The 23,131-nt window shown below is 47.5% G+C and overlaps 1 protein-coding gene across 7 annotated transcripts in view; it reads left to right on the forward strand.

Moving 5' to 3' along the window:
* The window catches only part of LOC148012424 (uncharacterized), a 65,098-nt gene that overhangs the window by 15,620 nt on the left and 26,347 nt on the right, over positions 1 to 23,131 (forward strand). For all 7 annotated transcript variants that reach the window (XR_015689016.1, XR_015689018.1, XR_015689017.1 and 4 more), the window contains exon 4: positions 8,376 to 8,477. Coding sequence is in view for 4 of the 7 variants with exons in the window: in XM_087668761.1 (XP_087524887.1) it covers positions 8,376 to 8,477 (102 nt within the window). In the remaining 3 variants the exon portion in view is untranslated. The remainder of the gene's footprint in view (positions 1 to 8,375; positions 8,478 to 23,131) is intronic.

Genomic DNA, 23,131 nt, shown 5'->3' on the forward strand with positions numbered 1-23,131 from the left:
CATTTACAAACTGAAGTCTTCCACTGCCCTCTCTACTCTTCTTCTTACCTCACAGTCACAGTCTGAGTTATGGCATGCTCGGTTTGGTCACCTGAACTATGACTATCTTCGGAGGGCGTCACATGGACAGCTTGTTCGAGGGTTGCCGGATATAGTGGTGAGCCAGCAGCCATGTGTCTCCTGCATTCGGGGGAAGCAGTATAGGGATGCCATTCCCCACACAGCTTCGCGGCGGTCTACTTCACCGATGGAGCTAGTATCTACGGATCTATGTGGCCCTATGAGGAATGAGTCCCTGCGTGGGAGCTCGTACTTCATGCTGATCGTGGATGACTACAGCAGGATGACATGGGCCTACTTTTTGGCATTAAAGTCAGAAGCTTTCTCGCACTTCAAGGATTGGCTTCTCTTTGAGGAGAACCGATCAGGCCGGAAGTTGAAGACCTTGCGATCCGACAAGGGAGGTGAATTTGTGTCTAATGAATTTGCTCGGTTTTGTGCAGATAGAGGAATTCACCAGGAGTTTGCCAATACCAATACTCCTCAAGAAAATGGTATTCTAGAACGGAAGAACCGCAGTGTGATCGAGATGGCGCGCACCATGATGGAGCACCGACAGACCCCTCAGGTTCTGTGGGCCGAGGCTGTGGCTACTGTAGTCCACATCCTTAATCGATCCCCTACTTCGGCCGTGGAAGGGATGACTCCATTTGAGGCTTATTTTGGGACGAAGCCAGATGTTTCTTACTTTCGGGTCTTTGGGTGTGATGCCTATGTTCACATTCCGAAGGCTCACCGTGATAAATTTGAAGCGGCTTCTCGAAAACAGGTATTTGTTGGCTACAGCTCCCAGTCCCAAGGCTACCGACTGTATGATCCCGTCAAGCGGGATGTGTACACTAGCCGTGATGTGCGGTTTGTGGAGGTTCCGGCTTCTTCAACGGGTGAGGAGCATCCCGTTCTTGGAGATCCAGGGGAACGTTGGGCTCCTTCTACAGTTCCACTGGAGCCCGTGCCTTTTGATTATGATTCTGTTTCTGACACAGAGTCTACTGTTCCACCGGACACCTCTGAGGAGCTACCACCGGTGGATATTCCAGAGTCTTCTGCTGATGGAGAACGACGAGGGGAGGTTCGGCCTCCTCCTCGCTGGGCCCGTGACACACTCCGTGATTCAGGGATCGAGGGGGTTCCTGAGGAGTGGGGACCGCAGGATGGTCCGCGGCGGTCACGGAGGCACCAGGCGCATTCTTCGGAGCTTGTTTGCTCCAACTATTGTTTGATGTCCCGTGTTATGCAGGATCGAGAGCCCACCTCCGCGAAGGAGGCTTTACAGTCCGCCCCATGGAAGAAAGCTATGGAAGCTGAGTTGGAGGCTATTGAGAGGAATGGCACTTGGTCACTTGTGCCACGCCCCCCAAAGAAGAAGGTGATTGGAGTCAAGTGGGTCTTCAAGACCAAATATCTCAGTGATGGTACTTTGGATAAGCACAAGGCTCGCCTTGTAAGGGTTTTGCACAGCGCCCAGGGATTGACTGTCATGACACCTTTGCCCCCACAGCTCGTATGGCAACCATTAGAGCTGTTCTTGCTTTGGCTGGTCATAGGGGATGGCCTGTTTATCAGTTGGATGTGAAGTCGGCCTTCCTGAATGGTGATTTGAAGGAGGAGATCTACGTTGAGCAGCCTCCTGGCTTTGGTTCTTCAGATGGGAAAGTCTACAGGTTGAAGAAGGCCTTGTATGGCCTCAAGCAGGCCCCGCGAGCTTGGAACGAGAAGATTGATTCGTTCCTCCAGTCTCAGTTGGGATATCGGCGGTCCAAGGCCGATCCGCAGCTGTATGTTCACACTTCCGAGGATGGTTGTGTGCTGTTTGTCTTATATGTTGATGATTTGATTGTCACAGGTGATGATGCACAGCAGGTCCAGGAGACAAAGTCAGCTTTACATCGGACGTTCGAGATGACGGATTTGGGTCTACTCCATTTCTTTTTGGGCCATGAGATTTATCAGTCTCAGAGGGGGATCTTTCTCTCCCAACAGAGATATGTACAGGAGCTCTTGGTGTCTTTTGAGATGGAAGATTGTCGGGCCCTCTCTACTCCTATGGATCCGAACTGGAAGGCCACTTCTCATTCAGCTTCTCCTTTGGCAGATGCGTCCCGCTATCGACAGTTGATTGGTTCCTTGATTTGGCTTCTCAACACCAGGGTTGATCTATGTTTTGCTGTTGGGCTCTTGGCAGGGTTCATGAGTGAACCTAAGACGGTGCATTGGCATGCTGATCAGAGGATACTTCGGTATCTGAGGGGGACGTCTGATTTAGGGATTCATTACCCCGCAGGGACAGATGGGTCAGATCTTGTACTTGCAGGTTGGAGCGACTCGGATTGGGCTGGTGACGTGGACCACAGGCGGTCTACTACAGGTTACTGCTTTACTTTGGGTGCAGGTGTTATTTCATGGAGTAGCAAGAAGCAGCCCACGGTAGCCCTTTCGTCTACTGAGGCGGAGTATCGGGCCGCATCTTCCACCACATGCGAGGTTGTGTGGCTTCGGAGATTGTTGGAGGAGCTTGGGTGCCCCGAGACTCGTCCTACATTGCTGCGATGTGACAATGAAAGTTGCATTGCCTTGGCAAGGAACCCTGTTTTTCATGCCCGGACGAAGCACATTGAGATCCAGTACCACTTCATCCGAGAAAAGCTTCTGGATGAGACCATCACTGTGGAGTATTGCAAGACGGAGGACAATCTTGCGGATTTGTTTACGAAGGCGCTTCCTCAGGCTCTACTTTGGCAACATTCAGATCCCTCTGGCTTCTGCCCTGTCCAGGCTCTGAGAGGGGGTGTTAGAGATCATAGCCTGTTTTTGAGGGCAGCTGCACAGTCGGACTGTGCAGTTGGACTGCCACGTGGCAGTCCGACTGGTTGCAGCCCAGTCGGCTGCATTTAATGCAGCCGACTTGTTTCCAGGCTGCGCCCTGTTTCTGGCGCCCCATTTCGTGGCAGTTTTCGACTATTTATAGTCGACATTCTCAGCAGTCTGATACACACTTCTCTGACGCAGATTACAGACCGGTGACGCACAGTCTCTGTCTCTGTTCACAGATTTCAGACAGCAGACAGTGCAGACTGCAGCAGACTTCGAGGTGGACAGCAGGTCGCATCATCGAGGTGGAGACACGCAGTCCAGCGCACTGCGCCCGTGTATATCTTTGTATTCAGCATTCTTTATACAGCAGATCTTCATCGTCCACTGTCTCTTTCTCTCCCTTCTCTCTCTGCGTTCTCTCTCTCTCAGTCCTACGCTTCCGCACCGCTGCACTCTGACAACTTCTTGGTTCTTCTCCCTTGCCTTCTAGCCAGGTCACGCATGCCCGCTCGGTCTTCTATCATCTGGTCCGCCAGCAGGTTCCATTGGATATGCAAGCCACTTTGGAGGCGGACATTTGCGAGGAGGAGTTTATGGATGTTTTGTTGCACCTGCCTACGGATAAAAGTCCTGGCTGGGATGGTCTCACTAATGAATTCTTTTAGAACTCGGTCACGCAGTTGGTGAAGCCATTGGTGGTCATGTTTCAGCAGGTTTGGGAAACAGGGGTCATGCCCTCCTCATGGAAAGAAGGCCTTATCAAACTGATTCCAAAGGTCCCTTCGCCGTCAAAGTTGCAACACTGGAGACCAATCTCTTTGATGGGCTCCATGTATAAAATCTACTCCAAAGTGCTGGCGAACCGGCTTCACAAGCACCTTCCCGCTATTGTGCATCCTCTCCAATATGGTTTCATTAAGGGCCGCAACATTCTGCATAATATCTTAAATGTGCAAATGGCTATTGACTATGCGCAACACTCCGGTCAGGAAGTGGTATTGATTCAATTGGACTTGGAAAAGGCGTTTGATTACGTCGACTGGTCGTTCATTGCAGATCTCATGTCTACTATGGGCTTTGGTACCCGCATGTCCCGATTGATCTACACCATTAGTGCTGCGGCTTCCTCCAGAGTTATGCTCAATGGTGGGGTTACAGAGCCATTTGTCCTTGCACGCTCAGTCAGACAGGGTTGTCCTTTGAGTCCTCTCTTCTTTGCCCTGGCGACTCACCCGGTCCTTTCAATGTTATCCTCCATGGCGGATTCTGCTCAGCTGGCAGGGTTGTCTCTTCCTTTGGGCCAGCACTTCATTAACCAATCTTTGGCTGATGACACCTTTATGATTTTGCAGGCGGATAGGGACAACATTCGCAAGGCATAAGATGTTTGGACGCTTTTTGGTCAGGCCTCTGGGCTTCGCATCAATGCCTTTAAGTCAGCCATTCTTAGTTGCACGGAACCTGATTTACAGTCATTAGGCTGGCAAGGCCAGGTGGTTTCCCGTGGCTCTATTGTCAGGCATCTTGGATACCCATTGGGGGTGGATGTACGGCCAAAGGACCTGCTGGAGTGGATTTCACAAAAACTGGCGGCGAAGTTTATGTATTGGAAGTCGCAAGCGTGGCCCTTTCATGTCCGCCTCAAAGTGGCTCAGACAATTATGCTCCCAATGCTAACGTATTTCCTGCCATTGTTGCCATGGACGCCTACTACTTTGAAGGCTCTCACTCATCCCATCCGGTTCATGCTATGGAAGAAGGATTCACTGCAGGCAGGCATTTCGTGGATTTCATGGTCACATACATCCCCCTAAGCGCATGGGTGGTGGAGCTATTTTGGATGCAGAAACTCATATGCTAGCTCTCCGTTGGTCCCTTTTTCGTGCCATGTGTGTGGATCATCACCCGTGGACCATCATTGCCCGTTATTTTCTTGAGGACAGCGGGCTCCGCCATGGTAACACCCGGCTTCGGGCCTCTTGGTGGCATGTCCTTAATGCTGACTCCCGTTTTTCCAGTCCCTCTTCCTCTTTGTTACTGCACTTGGTCGGCTCTTGGAAAGTGGTGCTCCAAAAGGCCCGTTGGCACCCGGTAGGGGACCGCTTGCAGACTAACTCCTTTCAGCTGGAATTGTTGGCAGTATCGCGACTACTTTCATGGGAAGATAAACATCAGCTCAGATTGAGATTTAACCGCCTGGCCCGTTTAGGTGTGACGTCGGTTGCGGATGCTACCCTTGCCACTCGCAATGTCCTCGTATCGTTTCGGACTGCTAGGCGACTGTTCAAGATCCCGCGCGGATACCGTGATTTATGGGAAAAGCTTTCGTCGGAGCTTCAGGGTAGGCAACCCTTTCCTGCCTTAGCTGTGGATCGCCCTTGGCAGGACTGGGACCTTGCAGGCCGGTTGAGTCTGGAAAAGGCCTCTACTAATCAGGTGTATCATCTTCTCATTCAGGATCACCAATGGCTGGGGGAGAAAGCTAATACTGTTTGGGGACTGCGGAAATCGCTGTCATGGTGGCAGACAACGCTGATGGAGGGCTGGCTGAATAAGGCACCTTTCAAATGCAAGGTCTTTATTTGGCGGGTAATGATTGGTGGTCTTCCTCTTGCCTCGGCCCTTGCCAAGCGTCGTATCTCAAATGGTAATTGTTTCTTCTGTACCACAACGGCGGAATCGGCCCGACATCGTTTTCTTTCTTGCCCGCTCGCCAAGAATATCTGGTCACTCTTGTCGCACATTTGGCGCACTGTGGTGGGGTCCTCACTAAATCCTTTCGACTGGGTTTTTGTGCGCCCGAAGTATCCCACACCGCCACAGTTGCACATGAAGATCTTATTTCACTTTTTCAGATACTGGGGATGCTGGCACATTTGGACCACGCGCAATGCTTTTCTCTTTGATTCGGCCTCTAATGTACCGCGCCATATTGCCAGGCTTAAAGGGCTCTTGCATTGGCAGCTAGATCTTATCCGACACTCCGACTTGCTCCCTCGGGAGGATTTGCATCCTTGGCATATGGCAATTGCCTCTGGGTCGTTGCCATGATTGGTGTAACTTTTTTAGTGCATTACTACGGGGATTTCCCACACGTTGGCCTACGGCCCTCGTGTCTCTTGTAATCAGAAAGAGAGTGAAAGAGAGAGAGAGAACTTCTTCACCTGATGGCTTAGTGTCATCAACTATCTTGTAATCAAGTAATCTTGTATTTTTTTCGTAATTAATACAATTACCTTTTACGGGAAAAAAAAAACAGAGAGAGAGAGGTTAACATTTGCAAAAGGCCAATGTGGCCTATGAGACAAAATCAAAGTATATCTGTATCTGGTGTCATCTCATCATGAAAAGTGAAAGAAAAATGCTTCCTAGTATATTCAAACATCCAAATTCTAAAGATCTTAATGTCTAAAATTTGTATGTACAAAATATCTAGCTATAATAGATCTTCTCTATATCTTGAGGTCAGCACATGATCCCATCTACGATGTGGTCTAGGGCTGCTATGCTAATGTGTCAAGGGGTGATTCTTCTGTGTCTTGCAATGATGCCTCTGATTTGACGATGGTGTGGATCCCTCAGTCGCCAATCGGATGGTCGAGGTCATTGTGCTCAGCAAAGTGCAATGCCCCTATTTAGTGTGACTCTGCAATGTGGGGTAGGTCCAGTCTAGCGGGATGAGTTTGTGTTTGTTGATGGAAGAATTCCGTCACTACTCTTTGCCTGGGTCCCTCTGGACAGATTGGTCCCTTGTCTCGTATCAGTGTTGTGTAGCACCTTTGAATATCTAGGAGGAAAAGCCCTAGACATCTCTGGTCCTTGTATTCCATGACATGGCGGAGGGGTCCAAAGCCCTCACGGAAGAGGCAATGATATCTTCCTTGTATGTCATAGTACACTATACATCTACATATGTAGTGTTGCTCTGTCTCAGGCTCTCCTATCTTCTACTGGAATATTTGTCCATCTACCTATCTCTATCCTCCATTGGTGGGAGGTGCGCATTTGTCCAACAGCAGCCCACACAGTGGGAGAGGTGTGCATCCATATATCAAATCCATTTTCAGAGAGATGTAGGAAGTGACTCCGGTAAAACTCCATCTTTGGTCCTAGAGGGAGAGCTAGTCGAATCCAAGTCCTCTCTATCTCAGCTCTTAGGACATCCATTGTGGCTGAATTCAGCTCAGATCAGCTGAGGAGAAGTGTAGGACAGTCTAAGCTATAGTGAAAGGGTAGGAGCTGTTTGATGTCCTATCCATGTAAGCCCATCCAAGTTGCCATCTGTAAATACCAACATTCCTTCTCACCCATCTTTGCTAGCTGTCTGAGTGCTAATTTGGGTATCTGTGCCATGGGAGCTCCCTTATCTGGTGTAAGAAAATCACTACTCTAAAGAGAGCCTCCACAACAAATGGCCTCTCTTTGCGGTCCCAGCCATCATAGTGGTCTCTCTCTAGGCCAGTCTGGTCAATATGTGGGCTCAATTGTCTATGATATAGGTTGCAACCCCAAACCTTAGCTCCATATAGAAGAGTAGGTGCGACTAGAGAGTCAAACAACCATAGTTTGGTGTGAGGTGAAACTATATGTGGGCATATTGGCTCTCAAGGGTCTCTAGGGCTGCATAGCCTTGTGACAACTAGGCCTCAGCTGCCCCCCTCAGTGAAAATCTTGGGCTAGAGAATGTGACCCCTAAGTATACATATTCTCTCACATGCTTCGCTACATCTCCCTCAAAGGTAAACTGATACATAGATCGGGTCACCCCTTTTGGACAAAGGAAAACAATTGTTTTCATCTCCCACTGATGGTGCCCATGGTTGGGAAGAGGTGCAATCGAAAAAGGGCAAACAGTCAAATGATGTTCAGAACACTGTATCCTTGGAGGATGCATAGAATGTCCTGTGCACCTATGCATGCCGTAAGGACAAATCTTTGCCCCAAGGTACTCATATGACATCTTTGGGCATTAAGGCTATCTCTAATTCTAAGGCTGGCCTTCTCCCGAGGGAGGATTTAGTTGCTTGGCATACGGCAGTTTCTTCTTGATCTCTACAGTGGCTCTTGTATATTTTTTTGTGATTAATACAATTACTCATTACCGAAAAAAGAGAGAGAGAGGGAGATATAATGTTTGCAAAAGGCCATAAATACCTTTGAGACTTGAGTGTGTTGTATAGTTATAGGTTATCTTGTCATGATAATGGAATTTCTTCTTTACTGCAATGATTTCAGAACCTTTCTTTCTAAGTTGCTGTGCTCAGTCTATCATCCTTGGTGATTAGTTCATTTTAATACATAAAACTGTCAAATGAGGCTCTTAGTATAGAAGTATCAAATGCAGAGTTTTGACACTTGTCCTTAGTGATCTAAGGGGTCTTCCAGCCTGAAAATTTTTTGTTAAAGGAAGGTGGTCATGTTTTGTAAATGCTGAATTTAAGTTCCTTGTTGTGGCAGACACGTTAATATATTATTTCACTGAAACTAAGGCTATCTGTCAGGTGCCAGCTATTGGAACACAATGGTTTTCTACTACCCTGAACAATACTACTGTTTTTGAGGATGAGGTTGCACCTGCACGTACATTTGGCATATTAGAACAGGTCAGTTACTGTAGGTTGAGTGTGGGTGTATGTGATGTAAATTTCTAATATAAGATTGTTTGGTAAGTTTAGATGTGGTTTTGTAATTTCTGAAGAAGGTGTTTTGATAATCTTTCAACTAATGCTTGATTAAGTTTTTGTTGATCAGAGGTTGGTCTTAGCTTGTCTTAGTAGGTAATGGAAATCTATCTAATGTGAGAAAGGTGCAGGGTCCTTGTATCCAAGGCAGTGAACACCTTCATATCTTGTAGTAGGGAGGGCATGTGCATATGCTGGAGAAGACCGAGATACTCTATTTCGCCACACACATCAATGTTAGTGAACTGGATGGGTTAGAGGTGGCTTGAATGAAGAAAGAGCTGGATGATGTGTGAGAGAAGGCCAGCTATTAGAGATGAAGCGAATAGACAAATATAATATTGTGGGTGCCTGAATAGAAACTATCACAGATGCAAGCAAGGTGAATATGCAGTAGTTGTGGCACACATGCAAACAAGGGTGATATTCAGTAGTTGTGGCAAAACTGCATGCAGTTTGGGGGAAGAAGAAAAAATAAAGGAACAAACTTTTGCACATTCAGAATTTGCAGTTGTTTTCAAATTGGTACAGTGCACGTGCACATGCAGTGTTCACAGAGGGAGAGAGAGAAGGGGGGGCGGGGGGGAGATGCAGCCCTCTGCCCGCCTGTGCCTGGTGCCACCACCCCTGTGATCTGTGACACCCTTGAGGTTGCACAGAACTGGGGGACTACAGTCCTATACCTCTGCTATCCTGTGTGCTGCTCTGTTTCTGCGCAGAGAGAGAGAGAGAGAGAGAGAGAGAGAGAGTGTCCAGGCGATGGTGCTGCCCTAGGTTGCCTGCCTCAAACCCTAGCCCACTCCTTTTGTACTGCCCCAGGCCTGCGTCATCCTGCCCGCCTGGTCCTGTCCCATGCTGCCCTCAGTGTGTGTGCTGCCAGAAGCACCCCCTTCAGGATAGCGTGTGGTGCTCTGTCCTGTGCGCAGACAGATACACACACAGAGAGAGAGAGAGAGAGAGAGAGAGAGAGAGAGAGAGAGAGAGAGAGAGGTTTACGGTGGTCGCGGAGCGAGAGAGGCGAGAGCGGGCGATGGCGGATCTGGTGTCCCCCTGATCACGCGACGCGATTCCGGTGTTGTGGGAGACTTCTGACCTGCGCGCAATTCAGGCTGCTTCGTCGTCCACATCGTGCCCGTTATCTTTTGACCTGCTGCCCCGTCTGCAGGCGCCGCCTGTTGTCCCGTTCCTTTCCGCCTGTCTTTCACGAGCAGTGGGGCACAGCGCAGGGAGCGACGAATTGTCCTGTCGACAGAGCGGACAGGGTTCACACAACAGTCTGACAGGCCTCGGTGTTTGCAGCAACAGCCTGTGTATCGCGCCCTCTGCCGTTGCCCTGATCAGCGCCAGCCTGTGTATCGTGCCCCCTGCTGTCGCCCTGATCTGCGTCAGATCTGCCGCTGGTCGGCTGCTCTGCGTCAGCGTGGAAGCCGGTTGCAGCCGCCTTGAAGCCTCACTGGTGTCTGCCCCGTTCCCGTGCGCCTCGGTTCATCTGCGTGTAACTGTCCTGCTCTCCACAGGAGCCCCGTTGCAGTCCTGTTGCTGCAGCCAGGTGGTCCCCTGATTTTGCAGGTCTGCGGGACTTGCACAGAGAGAGAAAGAGAGAGAGTGAGGGAGCGAGCGCAAGCGAGAAGACAGCAGTATGGCTGGCCTGGATATGGATTTTCTAGACCGGACGGTGGCAGCCCTTGGCCCTGATTCCGATACAGAGGAGCCGGAGGATATGGTGCCATGCACGGAGGAGCCGCCTCCGGGTTCTGAACTGCCGCCTGCAGGCAAACGCTCCAAGCATACTTCAGACGAGCCAATGGGTCCTCAGGAACGTTCCTATGCGCAGGTTGCCTTTGAACCTGTGGATTCGCAGGAAATTGACTGGGAGCATTTGCTGGACTTTGCCAATACTCTGCTTGGCGATTATGTCCAGCATAATAATGAAACTTTCTCTGCTGCGGCTGCGGATGATGTGCTGGAAGCCACGGTGGACCCAAAATCAGTCTTGAGGTCCTTCTCGGTGTTTTATGACCGTGCAGTTATACTTTTTTCCTTCCTTGGACCTCGCGGCTTTTATGAGGTGCTGTTGAAATCGGAATCGCATCGAGCTGAGCTCCTGTCCAGGTTGCCACTATTCTTTGATCGCCGCTTGGTCCATGTGGTACCATGGCGCCCTATGGCTGACTTCCAGTATCTGCTTCAACGCGAATGCCCGGTGTGGGTGGAAATGGAAAATTGTCCAGCGGTATATTGGCCATTGTTGAAGGACGCGATGGCGGTTGTGGGCACAGTGCTGGTTCCCCCCAGCCTCAGGGCTATGAATCGAAACCGTTTATGCATGTTATGGGATACGGCCAGGAAAAGGCCTGCGTGGCTTCGCCTCAATTGTTCTGGCATGCATCCTTTGTATTTTCGCCTGAAATGGGGCAATTTTGCCGGACACTGCTTTTCATGTGGTAAATTAGGGCATTTTATGGCCGAATGCCCGGAACGGCAACCGTCTTCGGAGGAGGCCCAGGTTGTGCAGCCCAAGGATGACATGGTGCTTGATGCCCCGACACAGGAGACCCTCCAGCCACCTACTGTCATGGATAAAGGCAAACAACAGGTCCGGGGTTTGGATTCCCCTAGCACTGACTGGATTGAGGCACGACAAAAAAAGGTAAAAAGTTGGATGCAGGCCTGGCAGATCCTGGGCCTAATGTTTCCCCGGATTCCGTGCGCACGTACACGCGCAGGAAAGACATGGTCACCCCATAGCAGGCTGCGCGTACTATGGCCCCGTCCGCCCCCCGTAATCCGTCTTCAAGGAAAGTCTATTCAGAGGGCCCCAAGGGCCCACCTGCTAAGCTGGCGTTTGATGGAAAAGGTAATGTGATTACACCTTGGGATAGGCGTTATCCCCGCCCTACTCCCAAGGCAGTAGATTTCCCTTCTACCTCTAAAGCAGGTCGCCCGAATTCGTTTGCAGTATTGGCCGACTTTCTGGATGAGGGTGTCCTGGATGCTCTCGCGAAAAAGGTGCAATCGAGGCAACAGGCGCCTCGTTCCTGACTTCCTTTTTTGAAAATATATGAAGATTGCCACGTGGAATGTGCGAGGCATTTGCTCTCGCCATAAGCAACATACCATGTGGACTGTCTTGCATGAGAACCAGTGGGATGTATTGTGTGCAGTGGAGCACAAAAGTCACGGTGAGGCAGGAAAAGTTGTGGATTGTCATGGATTCCGTCTGTTTTATGCAGGGACACATGCTAAGCACTATTCGGGCGTGCTGATGATTGTCCATGAGAAATACCAGCCTGTTCTTGTTAAAAATGATGTGCAGGGCCGCTTTCTGGTAATCGAAGTCTTATTTGAAGGAGAGATTTTATGGTTGCTGGGACTCTATGCTCCGAATGATCCCGCATCCCGACGGGATCTATGGTCGACTTTACAGGGCTCCATGTCACTTGGCCGCAGGGGGTTCTTGATGGGAGATTTCAATATGTGTGTTGACTCTTCTCAGTCCACCTCAGAGCATTCGGTAATGGATATGCCAGAAAGCCGGGTGTGAAACTCCTTTGCTTTGCACGTACTTAAGCAAGATCTTTGGTCGTGGCTTCACCCTTCTGTTTTTGGCTTTACTTTTCATTCAGCACAATATGCAACTACTTGGTCGCGGTTGGACAGAATGTATATCATGTAGGGGGATGATTTTCTTCCCGAGATGCTGGAGATGAAGGTCTTGCAGCAATATGCGTTGTCGGATCATTTCCCCCTCCAGCTTGAGATGCGGGCACAATCTATTGCACCTTTTATGCAGTTGCTGGATAAGCTCCCTCTACGCTTCAACTCCTCTTATTTGAAGCATCCAATTTTTCAGGGTTATATGCAGCAATTGCTTGAGAGGTTCCTGTTGGACTTCGCCTCTGAGGGCTTGGCTTTGTTTGCACGCCTGCTCTCTAATGTGCAGCGGGTTGCTCGGCAGTATGGGATTCATAATGCCTCTCTTTGTCGCCGACGTCGAGATGCAGCAGAGGACTTATTGGCCTTGGTCCGTTCCTTGCTCTTGGACTCCCCAGATGATGATTTTCTACTGTCACTGGAGCGGCGTTTGGCCCATCTTATTGAAGTATTTAGCTTGAAATCTTACCAGCAGGCCAAGCTGCATACCTTGACTGACACATTGCAAGATAGCGCCTGCCAGTCTCATAAGTTCTTTCGCGCCTTGCATGCTTCTCCGGCTCGCGAAAATATGACTCGACTCCAGGATTCGGAAGGTCGCATGGTCACTGATCCGCAGACCATTATCAATATGTGCAGAAATTATTTTATGGATCTTTTTGGTTCTTCTCCCCTGCCTTCTAGCCAGGTTACGCATGCCCGCTCGGTCTTCTATCATCTGGTCCGCCAGCAGGTTCCATTTGATATGCAAGCCACTTTGGAGGCGGATATTTGCGAAGAGGAGGTTATGGATGTTTTGTTGCACCTGCCTAAGGATAAAAGTCCTGGTTGGGATGGTCTCACTAATGAATTTTTTGAGCACTCGGCCACGCAGTTGGTAAAGCCATTGGTGGTCATGTTTCAGCAGGTTTGGGAAACAGGGGTCATGCCTTCTTCATGGAAAGAAGGCCTTATCAAACTGATTCCCAAGGTCCCTTCGCCGTCAAAGTTGCAACACTGGAGACCAATTTCGTTGATGGGCGCAATGTATAAAATCTTATCCAAAGTGTTGGCAAATCGGCTTCACAAGCACCTTCCAGCTATTGTGCACCCTCTCCAATATGGTTTCATTAAGGGCCGCAACATTTTGCATAATATCTTAAATGTGCAAATGGCTATTGACTATGCGCGGCACTCCAATCAGCAAGTGGGCTTGATTCAATTGGACCTGGAAAAGGCGTTTGACTGTGTGGACTGGTCTTTCCTTGCAGATCTTATGTCTGCTATGGGCTTTGGTACCCGGATGTCCCGATTGATCTACACCATTAGTACTGAGGCTTCTTCAAGAGTTATGCTTAATGGTGGGGTTACAGAGCCATTTGTCCTTGCACGCTCGGTCCGACAGGGTTGCCCTTTGAGTCCTCTCTTCTTTGCCTTGGCGACTCACCCGGTCCTTTCAATGTTATCCTCCATGGCGGCTTCTGCCCAGCTGGCAGGGTTATCTCTTCCTTTGGGGCAGCACTTCATTAGCCAATCTTTGGCTGATGACTCCTTTATGATTTTGCAGGCGGACAGGGATAACATTCGCAAGGCATTAGATGTTTGGACGCTCTTTGGTCAAGCCTCTGGTCTTCGCATCAATGCCTTTAAGTCAGCCATTCTCAGTTGCACGGAGCCTGATTTACAGTCATTAGGCTGGCAGGGCCAGGTGGTTTCCCGTGGCTCCATTGTCAGGCATCGTGGATACCCATTGGGGGTGGATGTACGGCCAAAGGACCTGCTGGAGTGGATTTCGCAAAAACTGGCCGCGAAGTTTATGTATTGGAAGTCGCAAGCCTGGCCGTTCCATGTCCGCCTCAAAGTGGCTCAGACAATTATGCTACCAATGCTGACGTATTTCCTGCCATTACTGCCATGGACGCCCACTACTTTGAAGGCTCTCACTCATCCCATTCGTTTCATGCTATGGAAGAAAGATTCACTGCAGGCAGGCATTTCCTGGATTTCATGGTCACATGCATGTACCCCTAAGCGCATGGGTGGTGGAGCTATTTTGGATGCAGAAACTCATATGCTGGCTCTTCATTGGTCTCTTTTTCGTGCCATGTGTGTGGATCATCACCCGTGGACCATCATAGCCCGTTATTTTCTTGAGGACAGCGGGCTCCGCCAGGGTAACACACGGCTTCGGGCCTCATGGTGGCATGTCCTTAATGCTGACTCTCGATTTTCCAGTCCCTCTTCCTCTTTGTTACTGCACTTGGTCGGCTCTTGGAAAGTGGTGCTCCAAAAGGCCCGTTGGCATCCTGTAGGGGACCGCTTGCAGACTAATTCTTTTCAGCTGGAATTGTTGGCAGTATCCAGGTTACTTTCATGGGAAGATAAACATCAGCTCAGACCAAGATTTAACCGCATGGCCCGTTTGGGTGTGACTTCGATTGCGGATGCTACCCTTGCTACTCGCAATGTCCTCGCATCGTTTCGGACTGCTAGGAGACTTTTCAGGATCCCGCGCGGATACCGTGATTTATGGGGGAAGCTTTCGTCGGAACTTCAGGGTAGGCAACTCTTTCCTGCCCTGGCTATGGATCGCCCTTGGCAGGACTAGGACCTTGCAGGCCGGTTGAGTCTGGAAAAGGCCTCTACTAATCAGGTGTATCATCTTCTCATTAAAGATCACCAATGGCTGGGTGTGAAAGCTAATACTGTTTGGGGCCTGTGGAAATCAATGTCATGGTGGCAGGCAACGCTGATGGCGGGATGGCAGAATAAGGCACCTTTCAAATGCAAGGTCTTTCTGTGGCGGGTAATGATTTGTGGTCTTCCTCTTGCCTCGGCCCTTTCCAAGCGTCGAATCTCGAATGGTAATTGTTTCTTCTGCACCACTACGGCGGAATCGGCCCGACATCGTTTTCTTTCTTGCCCGCTCGCCAAGAATATCTGGTCACTCTTGTCGCAAATCTGGCGCGCAGTGGTGGGGTCCTCACTGACTCCCTTCGATTGGGTTTTTGTGCGCCCAAACTATCCCACACCACCACCGTTACATATGAAGATCTTATTTCACTTTTTCAGATACTGGGGATGCTGGCACATTTGGACCACTCGAAATGCTTTTCTCTTTGATTCGGCCTCTAATGTACCGCGACATATTGCAAGGCTTAAAGGGCTCTTGCATTGGCAACTAGATCTCATCAGGGACTCTGACTTGCTCCCTCGGGAGGATTTGCATTCCTGGCATTTGGCAATTGCCTCTGGGCCCTTGCCATGATTGGTGTAACCTTTTTAGTATACTAGTCCGGGGATTTCCCACACGTTGGCCTAGGGCCCTCGTGTCTCTTGTACTCATGTAACAATGTAATCTTGTACTTTTTTTCGTAATTAATACAATTACCTTTTACGAAAAAAAAAAGAGAGAGAGAGATGTGTCTTCTGCAGGACAGTGCGGCCTGTCCTGCCCAGTGTGCAGACGAAACCAGATAGTGTGAGAGAGTTGTGGCTGCCCTGTAACAGCTCTACTGTTCATCCTCATTTCAGGCTGCGCTGACTGCCTTGTGCAGCTGACCTTCTGGAGACCACTTGCCCCGTCCCGCCATTCTGCACAGTGATCTGTGGCCCTGCTCCTTGCAGTACCTGGCTGTGTTACAGTCCAACCATGATGAGCAGCCAAAGCAACCACAAATCAAATGGTAGTCATACGGGATGGAGGAGCAAATGTCTCCTCATAGTCAATGCCTTCCTTTTGCACGTAGCCTTTGGCCACAAGCCTGGCTTTATACTTATCAATGGATCCATCCGCATTTCTTTTCAGCTTATAGACCCACTTTGTACCAATGGCATTATTCCCAACAAGCAATGTCACTAGATCCCATGTTTGATTCTTTATGATAGAATCAAATTCAACTTGCATTGCTGCCATCCAATGCACACTTTGTTGTGCATCCTCAAAACATTCAGGCTCCTCATCATCAAGTGTGTGTATTGCCATAACAAAATCCATTGTATTAGCATGATTATACAGATGAGCTTGTCTTCTAGTTCGACCAGCAATAGGAGCATCCAAATGACTATCTTTCATAAGCTGCAAGTACCATCTATGCATTTGCCTAGCTTTCTGATTGTTTACAAGCTTCCGCTGAATCTCAAATTCAGCATCTTGCTGAATTTTCAGATCAGCCATAGGCTGAATTTTTGCATTGCTCAATGGAGCAGCTGGCTGAACATCGTGTTCATTTATTGAAGCTCCATCTGTATCATCAAAAGAAATGGGCAGCAGGCCTTCAAACACATCATTTGCAGCTTGATGTGTATTAAAACCAACAAGTGATAATTCTGATTTTCATCAAAAACCACATCCTTACTGACTAAGACTTTCTTGAAAACTGGATTATACAATCTATATTCTTTGCTCTCACTATTGTACTCTACAAAAATGCATTTAACAACCTTGTTGTCCAACGTCTTTCTTAGTACTTTGGGAATATGAGCATATACAAGACACCCAAAAGTACGAAAATGACCAAGTGAAGGTTTTCGATTGTTCCAAGTCTCAAAAGGTGTAATATTTTTTAATGCCTTGGTAGGACACCTGCTCAAAACATGATAAGCACACATAACTGCTTCCATCCAAAAGCCATGTGGCAAACTCTTAGCTTTCAGCATACATGTGGCCATCTCCATGAGTGACCGATTCGTCCTTTCTACAACCCCATTCTGTTGTGGAGTATATGCAGTAGTATAGTGATGGACAATGCTTTTTGTACTTCAAAAAATTATTCAATATGAAGACATGAATTACCTTCCCTCCCTTGGTTTGAACGGAGAGTCTTAATCTTGTTGCAAAATTGATTTTTAGCAAGTGCAACAAAAGCAAAAAATGCATCATACACCTTTGACTTTGTCACCAATGAGTAGACCCAATAAAAACGAGTAAATTCATCAATGAAGGTGACGAAGTAATAACATCCACCCAATGATTTTGTTTGCATAGGTCCACATACATCTGAATGCACAATCTATAATTTGGCAGTTGCCTTAAAAGCAACATTACGAGAAAACAAGAATTGATGCGTTTTTTCCAAAATGTATTCCTTACAAATATGCTCACAAGGTCTCTCCAAGAGATAGAAGCCATCTAGCTTTTGAGTACGTTGCATAAGCATCAAATTGCTATAGTTCACATGCCCTATGCGAGCATGCCATAGCTCTGTGTGTGACAAAGCAGGAGTAAGAGTAGATGCTAAATAGATCGACTGATCAATCGAATAAGCATCTAACTCATAGAGTCCATGACATAATGTGCTGATTAAAATCAAAGTCAAGAATTCTTTATCCTTGACCATACATTTGTTATCATCAAATGTGACTTGCATACCGTACATTGCCAAAGAAGAAACGGACAACAAATTTTTCTTTATGCCTGGCACATATAATACATCTTGTAAACGGAGAGTAGAGCTATCAATGGTTGTTAAGACAATCTTCCCAACACCTCTAACAAGGTAAGATTCATTGTTGGCACACTGCATAGACTTGCTAACAAGAGTTGGAATAATAGAGGAAAATAAATCCCTACGGGATGTAACGTGCTTAGAAGCACCACTATCAAAGAACCAAGTACTAGTATCCTCAGTAGAGCTAAATGCTTGATCAGCCCAAGAAGAGTCATAACTGCAAGTGTAGAAACAATAGTCATAGTCTACAACAGAAGACAGGGACTCTATAGCAGTAGAAGGTGCATCAGAAAAACAAACATCACTGACTCCTCCTTTTTCTCCTTGGCAATGTGCTTTTGACATTCCGCGATGTAATGACTTGGCTTCTTACAAGAGTGACACTTGCTTTTCTTGGCTAGCGCGCCCCCTTGTTTCTTGTTGCTCTGTGAAGTACTTGGACTTTTAGAACTTTGCAGAGCATTTTCAGACTGGTTGCCCTTGTCCTTTTGTCTCGCCATTAAAGCTTGTTCAGAGGCTATTACATCCACCTCACTGTTCTTTCTTGTTTGCTCTTCTTCTAGGAGTAAACTCACTAAATTAAGAAAAGTAAGTGGTTGTGGAGAAATTCTCATGGTGAGATTTAGGGCCGTATAAAAGGCCAAATAAGAGGGCGGCAAAGAATTCATAGTAGTAGAGATCAACTGTGCATTTGAATAATATTCATCTACATTCATTAGTTGCTCATGCAAGTCCTAAATTTTGTTAAGATGATCCTTCATGGAATCACCTTTATCCATCTTCACATTCTCAAGCTCTTTCTTCAAGAAAGAGATGCGTGCCTCATTTTTTCCTATAAACATTTGCTCAACTATAAGCCATCTCATGTGAAGAAGCTGTAGACCGTATGTGCAGGATTATAGACCGCTGAATTGCCAATGCAATTAGTGACAATGCTTGAGCATCACGTGTGTCCCAAGCCTTTTTGTATTACTGATCTCTGGGGAAGTGGCTGAGCTAGAGCAGGCCTTTGACCATGTCCTCCTATTGGAGGTATTGCAAGAGCCACAACTCTAGGACAGACTTCCTCACCACTAACATAATCCCAAATATTTTTTGCAATCAGCACATTCTTCATCATGAAACATTGGAGAGAATAATTATTACCATCAAATCTATCCTCCTTGGGTACATATGTGAATACATTACTCTGTCCTTGATTGGCTATAGCAAATGTCATTGTTTCAAAGAGCACAAGAGCAAGAGCTAAAGCTGGAACAACCTGGAAATCTGGAAATTTTCAGAAATTACAACATGCACTACACTGTAATCAGCAAATCTGTGTCACACTGTCAAAACTTTCCAATGCACACGCTGTCCAATGCACAAACAGTGCTCAGCAATACAATTAATGCAAAAGCCCCAAAATTTTGTTGTCCAAAATGCACAATTTCAATCTATTTCAGATTGAGCCTGTAGTACACGTACCAATGCCTGCACTAAACCAAAAAGCCCCAAATTTTGTGGCTCACTTTCCAAGAAATCACTATCAGAAGTGTGTCCAAGACATAAGATTGCCCGGGCATAAAGCTCCTTTCTAAAATTCAAAATTTTGAAAAAAAGAAGTCCCTATTACCTTCTTTGTGAGCCGAGGATGCTGATGGCGGTGGTGAGGTGCTGGAGGAGACGCTGATGGGCCTGGCGTTGATGGCACAATTGGCGGTAGTGGTGAGGTGCAGCTGACGCTGGTGGGTTTGGCGTTGATGGTACAACTTGCGGTTGGGGGCGGACCTGCAGGCTCAATAGGAGCAGGGGCAGGCGGCATTGGCAGGCCTGCAACAACAGGTGGCCAAGTGGACGAGCTGGAGTAGAAGGTGTAGCCTGCTGATGTGCTGGGGCAGACGGCACTACAAAGGGAGCAGGAGGCGGTGCATTGGGTGCTGCAGATAAATGCGCAGGCAGCGCTACAGGCGGTAGCTGGGCGCTGACTAGAGGCGGTGTTCAGGAGGCAAGTAGCAGCTCTGGAGGAGCTTGCAATGGGGGCTGGAGGAGGCGATAGCTGGCCCAGGGGTAGTTGAGCTGATTTTAGAAATGGGGAAGGTGTTGCCTGGTGCAAAGGGAGCAGGCGGCGATGCATTGGGTGCTGCAGATGAATGCGTAGGCAGCGCTGCAAGCGATAGTTGGGGGATTGACAAGGCAGTGCTCAGGAGGCAAGTGGCGGCTCTCGAGAAGCTTGCAATGGGAGTTGGAGGAGGCGATAGCTGGCCCAGGGGCAGCTGAGCCGATTTTGGAAATGGAGAAGGTGTTGCTTGGGATAGAGAGAGAGGATAAATTGAACTTGAGCTGAATCTGATCTCTGATACCAAATGTGAGATGTGGAAGATCAAAGCTTAGCTGAGAGTACACAGTTGACATTGAAGAGAATGTGAGTGAAGACACGACTACCAATGCAATCTCCAAAAGAGTGTAATGTAAGTACAAAGTACAACACTTAAACCTTAGGGTTGTTATGTGCATTCACACCCAAAAGGTGTAAAAACCACGATAAGTGCCTGAATTGTGCAACATAAGTACATAATATAAAAGATAATATAATTGGGGGAAAAAACCTCTCATAAGGAGAGTACAAAGTGTCCCAGTGTCCTACCGCGGATCACCGACACTGCTCTGTGAGTGTAGGCATGAGTCATACCCAACATCCACTATGCAAAGACTATTGAGGATTTGGCATCCATAGATGCCTTATTGCGGACTTGAGACTTTTGCACTTTTTTTCACACAGCTAGATGGTTTGGTATTATAGGGCACCATATTGGTTGTTCAGACGACCATTGTATTTATGATGTCTAGCCGAGGATTTTCTCTAATGTGTTATTGCTAGAATTTTTCTCTTGCTTGAAAAAAAAGAACAAGGGGTTGGGAAAGGATGGGGTAGGGAAAGAGGGCATGCATTTCCAAGGAACTTTCTTTGGCATTTGATTGTCTATTGGTGTACAAGTGTAGCTATTTTTGTATTTGTGTTGTTGGATGATGATTCTAGGTAAGGTTGGTATAACTCTTTGAAAGAAACCTTTACTTAACTTGCCTTTTGAGCATTGATTATATTGCAACTCCACCTCCTTTTGACTTGTCAAACATTTGATTAGTAGTCTTCTAGCTGATAAGCTGGAAAACTTGATTTGTTGTTGATGCTTAAGAAAACTCTATTTGGTTTCATTCACGCCTACACTCATGCCTACGCCCACAGAGGAGTGTCGGTGATCAGGACACTAGGGCACTTTTTACTCTCGGTATGAGAGGTTTTGTCCCCTAGACTTATTCTCTTCTTTCGTATGTGCTATGCTACACACTTACGAGCACTTATCATGTTCGGGTGTGAACACCCCCTACAACCCTAGGGTTTAAGGGTTGTACTTTGTACTTTTAGTTTACACTCTTTCACTCTATTGCATTGGGTGTCGTGCTTGACTCTCCACACTGTCTATTGCACTCTCAGCTGAGCTTCGATCCTCTCAGCATCTCACATTTGGTATCAGAGTTGAGTCCTCAGCTCAGTCTTCTCTTCCTCTGCTTTGCAACCAGCAACAGGAACCTCTAGGAGTGCCCACCAGCTGCCTTACTTTGTACCTCGGTACCAGAGATTTGCAGAGCTGCCAGACAGTCTGCCCCCTACTCTAAAAGTCAGCTAGCGCTAGCGCTAGTTGCGCCCAACTACCGCTAGTATTGTGCTTGCCTGCATCGCCTAGCCTGCCACCTCCTCCCCGCCTGACGCCTGGACTAAGATGCCTTTTGCCATGCAGTGTGCTGCCTAGTGGCGCTCTTCCTGCCAGTGTTGCGAGTACCAGTGTATACGATTGCAGTCTCGCTAGTACTATTGGCCCGTCACACCTCAGCAGCACTTGCTCCAGTGTACCCCTAGCACGAGCCAGTACGACAGTTAAATTTAGGATAAAAATACATTTTTTAATCAATTTTTTATTTCAAATCTTATTCGCAAGAAGCATTGTGCTTGGGCAGCACATCTCTGCATTTGCAAGTGTTTGGAACACATTTCATGCAGTTTTGTGAAATTTTGGGGCTTTGGGTTTTGGGAAGACATTGGCAATGTATTGCAGTCTCAGTCAGTAGTAGACTGCTTTTGACAATTTTGGGGAAAGAAATTTTAGGGTTTTTGCTCATACAATGTTGCTAAGCATTGAATGCACCTCGGACTACGTGCATTACAGATAGTTTTGACAGAGTGTACCTCAGTGTACTAATTGCAAGAAGCTATTTGCTGTAGATTTCGAGGTTAGTTCAGCTTGGACATTGCTCTTTTGCTTCTTTTGGCATTGAATTTATGGAAAATAAGGGAGGGGATGTATTTACCTATGTATCAAAAGAGGAAAGATTGGATGGTAACAACTACTCACTTTGGTCCTTCATAATGAAGAATGTGCTGATTGCGAAAAATCTTTGGAACTATGTAAGCGGAGAAGAAGTTAGGCTAGGAGTTGTGGCTTCTACTACTACTCCTCTAGGAGGACGTGGACGACAAGCACCTCAGCCTATTCAGCTTGCTCCACTTAAGCCACTACCCAAAGATCAACATCTCAAAAAGCATGGGATACATGGGATGCATAGGCTTTATCGCTGATTGCACTTCCAGTTCAGTGGTCCATCATCCCTCACATTTGGTTTGCAGCTTCTTCACGAGAAGCTTGGCTAACTTTGGAGCAGATGTTTTCTGGTAAGAATGAGATCTGCATCTCTTTCTTAAAGAAAGAGCTTGAGACATTGAAGATGGATGAGGGTGATTCTATGCAGGATCACTTGAACAAAATTCAGGACTTGTGTAAGCAACTTATCAATGTCGATGAGTACTACTCAGATGCATAGCTGATATCTACTACGTTGAACTCATTACCTCCTTCGTACTTGGCTTTTCATACAGCCCTAACCTCACCATGAGGATTGCCCCACAGCCGATTACTTTTCTTCAGTTAGTCAGTTTGCTTCTAGAGAAGGAGCAAACAAGAAGAAATAGTGGTGTGGATGTCAAAGCCTTTGGATAGGCTTTTATGGCAAGACAGAAGGGCAAAAGTAGCCAAGTAAAGAATGCTTCGTAGAGCTTTGGGACTGAGGCACTTCAGAGGGCAATAAAAAACAAGGGGACACGCAAGCCAAGAAGGGAAAATGCCATTATTGCAAGAAGCTAGGCCATTACATCACTGAGCATAGAAAGCGCATCGCCAAGGAGAGAAAAAAGGAGTCAGGGATGTCTGTTTCTGATGCTCCTTTCATTGCTACTGAGTTAGCGTCCTTTGTTGCAGATAGGGACTATTGCTTTTATACATGCAGTATGACTGTTCTTGGGCTAATAGAGCATTTAGCTCTATTGAGGATGCAGACACTTGGTTTTTTGACAGTGGTGCTTCTAGGCACATCACATCTCGCAGAGATTTATTTGCTTTTGTTGGTGTAGCTCCAGTTGGCAAGTCTGTTCAGTGTGCCAACAATGCATCATACCATGTT

The sequence above is a fragment of the Lygodium microphyllum genome, chromosome 27, assembly GCF_053477565.2.
Source record: "Lygodium microphyllum isolate KBCC chromosome 27, Lygodium_microphyllum_v1.1.10, whole genome shotgun sequence".
NCBI classification, from domain to species: domain Eukaryota; kingdom Viridiplantae; phylum Streptophyta; class Polypodiopsida; order Schizaeales; family Lygodiaceae; genus Lygodium; species Lygodium microphyllum.